Here is a 9,774-nt window from a genome sequence, read left to right as displayed (position 1 = left end):
CGATTTCATACTAAATTTTTGATACTTTTTAAATGAAAATGCTATAAATGATTCAATAAAAAATAAAATTTAACAAAAATATACTAAAATAAAATAAAAACACATTAAATTAAATAAAAACAAATTAAATAAAATTAAATGGAATTGATTTAAACACAACAAAATAATTTAAAATCTTATCTATTTATCTTTTATTTCAGATATTTTTCTAACGTCTTTATTTCTTTTACGTGCTTATTTTCTTTTTCTTCTTTTTTTTTAGTGTTACACATACAAAATATCAATATTATGCACCATTATGAAAAAGTTACGTTTAGATCCAGCTGTCAAACTTAAGACATTTCTTATATTTTTAACTGTCATATTTTTATAAAGTTGTAATAAATGTCATTTTGCTTTTTTTGTTTTTTTTTTTTTTTCTCCACAATGGAAGGCAACCTGTTTCAATTTTTATGTTTTCACCCAATCACTTTCAACTCTAACGTTTTGTTGTTTAGTGTAAATTAAGGGAGCTTTCTACGTTAAGTACACTCATGGGCGTCTATGTTTTCAGTTCCGGTCAAAATTATATTATTATAAGCTTATTTATTTGATGCGTTTAAATTTATAGTTTTAATTTTATTATAATATTTTAATTTTATAAAAAATTAAAAATTAAAAATTTAAATATTAAAATTAAGAATAACTAGTTTAAATGTATGAATTAAACGAGCCATATATTTTGAATGCAACTTTCTCAAATAGAAGAAAATATTATTAAAGAAAAGAAAAGAATACACAATCAAAACCCCATTAAGAAAATTTGTAAAAAGGCCGCCCCAAAGCATCTCCATACACCAAAGATAATATCATATTAAAAAAATAGAAAATTATTAAATTTACTTTTAAAAATATATGAGTTTAGATTTTTACTCATTATTTTTTATTAATTTTATTCTTAGTCAAATAACTAAACATAGATACAAAATTAATAGAACATGATGCATATTTGGCATTCAAAATAGAATTTGACTGATAGGATGGTTTTTCATACCCTACAATAAAGGATCTTAAATTAAAGACTGTAGAGTACTTTCTCCCCTTTTAAAGATTGACTAGCTTTCTAAGAAACAAGAAAGACAGCTATCTAGTAGGAAGCGTTCACTTATTTCTTAGTGGGTATGAATAGAACCACTCTAAGAAAAATAACAATTGATTTTAGGAATTATATCCTCGTCTTCTTTTTTTCTTTTTTGAAGTTTATATCTTCTATTCCAACCTTTGTCTTAGTTTTTCTATTGGCGCACTTCTCGTTCATTTTGCGGATTTAAGTTGAGATGTGACATTTTTTTAAAAATTTTTTACTGTAGTAAAAAAAATTAAATGTGACATTTTTTGAGAAGTTTTTACTGTAAAAATTTAGAACTGAAAACTCAAATCAGTGAAATGAATGAGACCTAAATTTATCAGTGTTTGATAATTTGAACCTAAACGTTAAGTTTAACAAATGAAGCATAAAATTTTAAACGCTGTCGTAATTGTAGTCTATTAACGAACACATGTCAATTAATGGAAGGAATACTGCTCCATATTGATTTTGCACACCCTAAATTTTTCAGTGATTGGCAAGTTGTAAAGAGATCAGAGAGAATGAGAAATTTGTGTGAATGGCTTAGCAAAAGTTTATCTTTGACGCAATTTTATACAATTTGTAAAGCATAAGGACTGCTCTGAAAGGGAAATTGCACAATCAAGAAACTAATAAAGAGGATACACTATACAATGAAATGCACCCCATCAATCACGTTTTGACTTTGAATCATAATTGTATACATTGAAAGTGATGGATATTTTACGAACACCAATGGCATCACAAAGTCTTGTGCTTTTGAGCGTATAAAGTCACGAGGATTGGTCGGAGCATTGAGAATAGCAAGTTCATCGAAAATACAATACTAGATGATCTGCACATACTTTTACACTCCTTTTTGTACGAGGAAAATAAAAGAATGAAAAAAATACATAAAAAAATAAAATGTGAAGAGAAGGAAAAACGTGGATTTTTCTTTGTCATTTAATATGGCAGGACTGGAGGAGAGAAAATAAAAGTACATTTAAAAAAGTTATTTTAATCAATCAAGAGTAGATTTAAGTTTTCCAATTAATATTGGAGACATAAAAATGTGTGAGTCTTGCAACAACTTTTATCCACTATTTTTTCTTTTTCCCTACCAATCAACTTATTTTATTATTTTTCATCAATAATTTCTCCTCCCACTTCTTTCCTTTATCTTTTCTATCATATCAAATATAGTATTAAGGTATCGTTTAATTCATGGGAATAAATTAAAAAGTTTGAACCAAAATTTAAATTTTTTAAAGAAACACATTGTATCAAACCCAGCTACCAAACAAGGTTTTAAGTTATTGACTTTAGAAATTAGAGGCCTTCACAAGATGTCGCATCGTTCTTTCAATTGGTTGATGCGGCCAAGTGCATAGGTATTGTTGGGCTATTAGCCAACGTAGTCCAAGCTTCATGAGATGTTGTACCTTTGCAGGCACTGCTGGCTAGAAATTATAAGATAGAATAGGTATTGTGGCCGTTTGAGTGGTGATGGAAAGGGATGGGAAGAGATCAAATCCAGTAAGGTGTAATTGTTGATTGTGTTTGGAGTTATTTTTATTTTTTATATTTTTTGAGAAAGTAAAAATGAAAACGAAACAGAAATGACGTTTGACAAAATTAAAGATAAAAAATAAAAATAAAAATAATTATTTAGTTTAGTATAAAATAAAAGAGAAATAAAAAATAACTTTTAGTCGTTTTTTATTTTTTATTTCCGTTTTCTTTTATCTCGAATAGAGAGAGATATTAATGAATTTTTTTATATTGAAATAATCTTTCAATAAAACTATTAAATGCATTTTTAAAAATAATTTTTATTTAAAATTAAAAACATTTTTATTTTTATTTTTATATAAAAAAAATAAAATTATTTTAAAATAAATTTCAAACCTACTCTAAATGTCATCGCTTTTAGAAATGGAGGAGTGCTTAAAGCAAACTTTATTTTATACTCACTTTTGGATGGTATCTTATACTTACGACAAGTGTCAATTCTACTTTTTCAACTAAACTCATTTAATAAGAACCCGTTTTTTTTTTGTTTTTTGTTTTTTTCACGTTTACTAGTTGAGTACATAGGAAAAATTTTATAAGTTTGATTCTTAGAAGACAAATCCTTTAATTGGAACAATATATATATATATTTTAAAAAATCACATACAATTGATGTATGAAAAAAAAAAAGCAATAAGCGAATTAACAATCTTCACGAAAAACTTTTAAAAGTTCTATTTTGTTTCTTACTCTTTTTTTTTTATTTAAAAAAAATTAACATTATTATAATTACTAAAAGTTTTTTCTTGTCTTCAACCAAAGCAACTTAGCTGATTGGTTAGCTGTACTAGATTGAATGCGGAATTGGTGGCCGACTGCTGAGCATTGAATACTGATCCCATTTGTATGAAATCCTAGACTGTCGAACAATGTCGCAGTGCTGCCGATCTCAAGGGAGGTGTCACGTGACCTAGTCACGTGATTTGTAAGCTTAGGCTCGCTAATTGAACTGTTAACCCACGTTAGAATGCTTCCATTATTCCCTTTTGTCCCCATGTGAGCTGGGTAGATAAGAACACTGTCTCATCGATGTCTGGTATGTATAACGAAAACGTTAATAAAATCTAAGGACTTGGGGAGTCTGATGTGATACATAAATTAGTTAGGCATGTAAAATATGGGACTTACACCAACTAGTACGGATGTGTGCAGGTGTGGAGTAGGAAAAATAAGTCAAAGACAAAATATATACTAAAATTATTGAAAATTTTGAGAAAGGGAATAAATATAAAATTTCAAAATTTCAGAGCGATACAGATTCAATCAAATTTAATGTATAAAATTAAAAGAAAAAAACCCTAGATGGAGTGGTCACCTACCTTCAACTCTAGTCTCTAAAATGACTTCTTCTTTGAATATATGCAGTCCTCTCACGCTCCCTCCTTTTTATTTTTGGAATTTTAGATGATAATATGGTAAAATTAAGAGTGGAAGAATTAAAAAAATTGGCCAGAATTCATATATGATATAGAGTAGAGTGTCACGGCCTGATTGTTTTACAATGCGGCCGTGCGGCACTTAGCACTTCCTTGATGCTAAGTCAGTTTGCTAAGTCAGCTTTACTAACCCCAAAACTCAAGAAAATGGCTAAGGAAAGAGCAAGAGAATAAAGAAAAAGAAAACTATAAGGTTCCTCTTCTCTGGTACGCTAATATACCATTAGGTCAAGTTTTCTATCAAGAGATTTGTATAAAATCACGTAAAAATTAAAAAAAAATATGCATATATTTAACGGTTAAGAAAACCTAACCTACCGGTACATCAAACATATCAAAAAATCTCTCAAACTTTAATGAAGGAAAGCTTTACTAACTTAAAAAAAGGGGAACAAATGAAGAATTTTTCTTGGATGGATCAATGGGGTTTCCATCTATGGGAGTTGGTTCTAAATGAGGACCCCTCCTCCCATTTATAGGCCAATAGACCTCCTAATAAATTATCTAGGATTTTTTTTAGAATTTTACAAGTCTAAAAACTTTTACAAACTATTAGTATGCTACATTCATCTAAAGGTTTTTAGAAAACTCCAATGGCTTCCTGTCTCTGCCAAAGAGCTTTAGAGACTTCCAGATATTTTTAGATTCTTCTAAAGTCTCCCAAATCTTGACAGAGTCTTCTAGAATATTACAAAACTTTCTAGAAAGGACTTGGTTTCTCTGGGGTGTTTTAGAGTATTCCACTTGATTTCAATTCTTAAAGAATACTCTAAACAATCTTAAAGCCTTGAAACGAGCCACTTATATTGTAGTGAGGCAAAAATGTGCGGTCCGTGATAAGAGGGAGAGGCATAAATTGTCAGGTATTTTGAACCATCATTTTTTCCCGAATACTATTGCGTCGGCAAAACTACGAGATAAATTAGGCACAATACGGTGTACTATAAGTTGATCAACTCTTTCCAGACGGAATGCTGCATCTAGAAAAAAGTAAAGTAATAGCTCTCTTTTAATGTATTGGTACGTAAGGGTGCTTCCCGCCAGTCCTTTCTCGACTTACCGATTTGAAGTGTAATTAAGGTTTTTTATGCCCCGTTCATTTCGCTGATTTGAGTTTAGAATTCGAGTTTTGCTACAGTAAAAAACTCTCACAAACAATCACATCTAACTTTTTTGCTACAGTAAAAAGCTCTCACATAAAATCACATCTCAACTCGAATTAAAAACTCGAATCAGCGAACTAAACGGACCCTTAGAAAGTTGAAGTGTAATAAATTAGAAATTGTAAAGGTGAGTACCCAAGTTAAGATATGGTGCAACATTTAGTGGGATATTGTGATGTTTTAATAATAAACCATATACATGTATCGTTTTCGGTCTTTATTATTGGGGTATCGTTTTCGGTCTCTAGTAGGGTCATAAAAAAATAAATTACCGATAGTTTTTTATTTTCAATTATCAAATTTGAATAAGAAACTGTATGGCATACCTTTTTAGTCTTATGTGGGTTTGACCTGATCGAACTATTAAAAATTAACACTACCGGTAGATCAGACCTACCAGAGAAACTCAAAAAAAAAAAAAACTCTTTTTTTCTTGGACTTTATCTTGTAAGAGGCCTACCAATACTGTCAGTTTCTAACCATTAAATCTGATTAAAATCATATCAGATTAAAAAAATATGTAGAATATATAATTTTTAATACAAATATAACAGCTAAAAAGTAGAGAATTGATAGTTGTTTATTTTTTGTGATCCTATAAAAAAATCGCTTTATTACTGACCTTATTGCAAGTGGTTCAATAAACTATCACCAATTTGGAACTTATCTATTTCTTTGTTTCTTGGCTGCTATTTGTTTTCTCTCTAGATATCCCTGTATGTGTTGATTTATAACTTCTATTTATCATATATTTGTTTTTTTAGAGTTTCATTGGTAGGATCAAAATAAATAAACTACCAATAGTTTTTTATTTTTAGTCGTTAGATTTGTATTAAAATTTTTTTTATTCTCTCTATTTTTTAATATGATACGATTTTAATTAGATTTAACGGTCAAAAATTAAATCCTATCAGTAAAGAGGTTCATTGACTATGAAATCTTTTTTCTTAAAAGCAAAAAAAAAAAAGTTATTAATGATCCATGGGATTTAATCATACTTGAAATAGCGGGCCAATGTTTTTCCTTTTTTTTTATACATAAGAGAGATTTTTTAGTACATCAATGTACCAACGTATTAAGATTTTTTAATAATTAAATTTGTATATTTTTAAAATTTTACTTATTTTTATACAAATCTAATAAATAAAAAATTGACATATTAATATATATTAACGTACCATAAAAAAAATCTTTACAAATAAAGCAGAAACAAAGGAAGCGAGTAGGGCTTTCAAATTTGTTATAACTGCCGCAAGTACATCCGTCTGACAAGCAATCAAAGAGAAAAAGTTCTTTGGGCACGTACAAATGCGTGGGTAGTAAACTGGAAATTATTAAAAGTAAAGAAATAATAAACAAAAAGCCAGAGAGCAGTACTCACAGAGCTTTTGAATTTGATACGACGATCCAGTGTATGTAGTTAAATTAGGCATATTGGACGTGCCAACTTGCATAATTTGTTTTGTTTTGTTTTGTTTTCTGTTTGCTTTTTTAGCAAGTATATTTTAGACTTGTTCATTCTATGACTTAAGTGATACTGTTATAATATTTTTTATCATAAAAATTTAAATTTAATTTTTTTATTATAATATATATTTTTTATATACACAACTCATATTTAAGTTGTGTAAATGAACGTACCCTTTGAATCTCATGCTAAAAAACGACCTGAAATCTTTGATTGGGAGGTCCTTAGGGTTTTCGAATTCCTATTTATTTCAACTTGGACAAGTTTTATATCTGGCTAAGGCCTAGGCATATATATAAATTCGCAACTAGTATATATTATTAGAAACTGACTTCTGATCTTTTTTTCTGATGAGAGTCAGGAACAAGCTAAATTGGCGTATACACTGCTGTATTACATTGTTAGGGAGAGAGAGAGAGAGAGAGAGAGAGAGAGAGAGAGAGAGAGAGAGAGAGAGAGAGAGAAATTGTGGATACAAAATAATAGAAGCCGAAATTTTAAAGTTAAAATAAAAATGAAAAGTTACTTTTCAATCCCACTTGCCTTACAGACCACAGGAAGATAAAGCTCAAGATGGAGGGAGGGAAAAAAAATCAATCAGCTGCGCGCCACATTTTTTTCTTTCTTACTTACTTGATTCGCTTGTTTTCAAACAACGCAAAAATCATTTTCACCAACAGAATTATATAATACATAATTATAAATTTCTTTATATATACAAATGATTTACAACGCCATCTGAAAACCAAGCTCATAACAAGAGCTATATTTTTGCTGTAAGTTGTAAGTAACACACAATTGTATTATATCATGGAATATTCATCCTCATCATCACAAGCTTCAAAACTCCAAATGTTTTTCTTCCCATACATATTGGGAGGCCATTTGCTACCCATGATAGACCTAGCCAGAGTCTTCGCATCCCATGGCGCCAAAGTCACCATCGTCACCACCCCTCACAACGCCCTTCTCTTCCAAAAACCAGTCGACCGCGACCGAAACCTCGGCCTGGATATCCTCTTCCACACTCTCGATTTCCCCGCCGAGGAGTTTGGCTTACCGGACGGCTGCGAAAACGAGCTCAACACCACCTCCGGAGGAATGTTCGCCAAGCTTTTTAAGGCCACCATGAACCTCCAAAGCCCTCTCGAGAAGCTCCTCCGTGAGACAAGGCCCGACTGCCTCGTCTCCGACAGGCTCTATCCTTGGACCGCCGAGCTGTCCAACAACCTCGGAATACCGAGAATTGTGTTCGACGGTACGGGTTGTTTCTCCCATTGCGTGGAGGAGAGTATCAGGCGCTACGCACCCCACGAGAATCCGCTACTCCCCGACACCGAGCCCTTCGTCTTGCCCGGCCTGCCGGACGTTATCGAGCTCAAGAGATCGATGTTGCCGGACTACGTCAAGACCGAAAACTTGTTCACGTCGTTTCTCAATGACGCCTTGGAGGGTGAGATAAATAGTTATGGAGTGGTGGTGAACAGTTTCTACGAGCTTGAACGAAACTACGCAGATTTCTTCAGGAACGAAATGAAAAGAAAAACATGGCATATTGGACCTGTTTCGCTTTGCAACAGGGACAATGTTGACAAGCTTGAAAGAGGAATCAAAACCTCGATTGACGAGAATTCTGTCTTGAGTTGGCTTGATGAGAAAAAACCTAGTTCGGTTCTTTACATAAGCTTTGGAAGTATGCCGAGAATCACCCCACTTCAGCTTCTAGAAATCGCACATGGTCTAGAAGCTTCTGACCATCCTTTCATCTGGGTCATTGGAAGAATACTGAAATATTCCAATTCTGAACAAGATGGTGATAACGATGATGATTTACTCCCACCAGGGTTTGAAGAGAGGCTAAGGGAATCTAAAACAGGGCTTCTGATTCATGGATGGGCCCCACAGCTTCTGATATTGGAACACAAGGCCGTGGGGGGTTATATGAACCATTGTGGCTGGAACTCCATAATAGAAGGCGTCACGGCCGGTGTGCCAATGATAACATGGCCATTTGCGTCGGAGCAGTTTTACAACGAGAGGTTTGTGAATGATGTGATAAAGGTCGGGATTTCGGTCGGCAATGAGGAGTACTGGGAGCCATGGAAGGCGCTCCCGAGAGTGACGGTGAAGAGAGAGAGAGTGACGAGTGTGGTCAACCAGTTGATGGCCGGCGGTGAATATTGTAATGAACAACTTGTAGAGATGAGAAAACGAGCAAGGGAGTTTGCCGAGAAAGCTAAGAGAGCCGTCGAAGTCGGTGGTTCTTCTTATTCTAACGTTGATTCTTTCATGAAAGAGCTCGAATCTCGATGTACTCGTCACGGCGGCGGTCGGGATACGGCTAAACGTGATTAGGGGCCTGAGGTAATATGAAAGTATCTTTGTCCGAGTGGAGAAAATGGATTTTTTAGCTTAGTTCCGCTTTAGTAGTTTTGTTCATTGTTTTTAGTTTGAAAAATTCTAAGAATTCTAAGGGAAGAGGTCGGTGGCCTTGCCTATTAATAACTCCTGAGTAGATCAACACACTAGTTCAACATACAAATGGTTGGCAAGACATCTCGAACATTACTCTGTCTAAGTGATTTTGGTGGTGTTTCGTTTTGCTCTGTACTTGTGACAATTCTGTCCGTGTGTGTGTGTGATTAGTTATAATCTGGGTAATTTGCTTGAGCTGAAATCGTCAACACCCCACAAATGTGGATATTGAATTTTCTCTGTCAAACACTGGGAGATGGTCCCATATCCAATTGGCAATAATTGTCCAGCTTGTATTGGTTTTCATTTTGCAATCAAATTTTGTTTGTGGGGTTTGGGATCTTTCAATAAATATGGTCTAGATAATTACTACTCTTGGAGAGCCCCGTTGTGTCTAATCATCGAACTTATAAGTCAATATAGGCAGTTGAGAGTACATTTATAACAAAAATAAAAAAATATATTTAAGAGCATCACTAATATTAAGTACCATCACTAATAAAAAATAAATCTCACTTATGAGTCTTATATTGCGAGACTCACCTCCTTAAAGGATAATAATATTGAGAT

At 32.7% G+C, this 9,774-nt stretch overlaps 1 protein-coding gene across 1 annotated transcript; it reads left to right on the top strand.

Moving 5' to 3' along the window:
- The first annotated feature begins 7,475 nt into the window (after nucleotides 1–7,475).
- LOC21410108 (abscisate beta-glucosyltransferase) lies at nucleotides 7,476–9,476 on the top strand. Its single transcript, XM_010109601.2, has one exon. The coding sequence runs from the start codon at nucleotides 7,540–7,542 to the stop codon at nucleotides 9,082–9,084; it is 1,545 nt and encodes a 514-aa protein (XP_010107903.2). The 5' UTR covers nucleotides 7,476–7,539; the 3' UTR covers nucleotides 9,085–9,476.
- The last annotated feature ends 298 nt before the right edge of the window (nucleotides 9,477–9,774 follow it).

The sequence above is a fragment of the Morus notabilis genome, unplaced genomic scaffold, assembly GCF_000414095.1.
Source record: "Morus notabilis unplaced genomic scaffold, ASM41409v2 Scaffold45, whole genome shotgun sequence".
In the NCBI taxonomy this organism is placed as follows: domain Eukaryota; kingdom Viridiplantae; phylum Streptophyta; class Magnoliopsida; order Rosales; family Moraceae; genus Morus; species Morus notabilis.
This window is presented reverse-complemented; position numbering and strand designations above follow the sequence as displayed.

Coding starts and splice junctions, on each gene's coding strand:
- LOC21410108 (XM_010109601.2), top strand. CDS start 7,540: ATGGAATATTCATCCTCATCATCACAAGCTTCAAAACTCCAAATGTTT.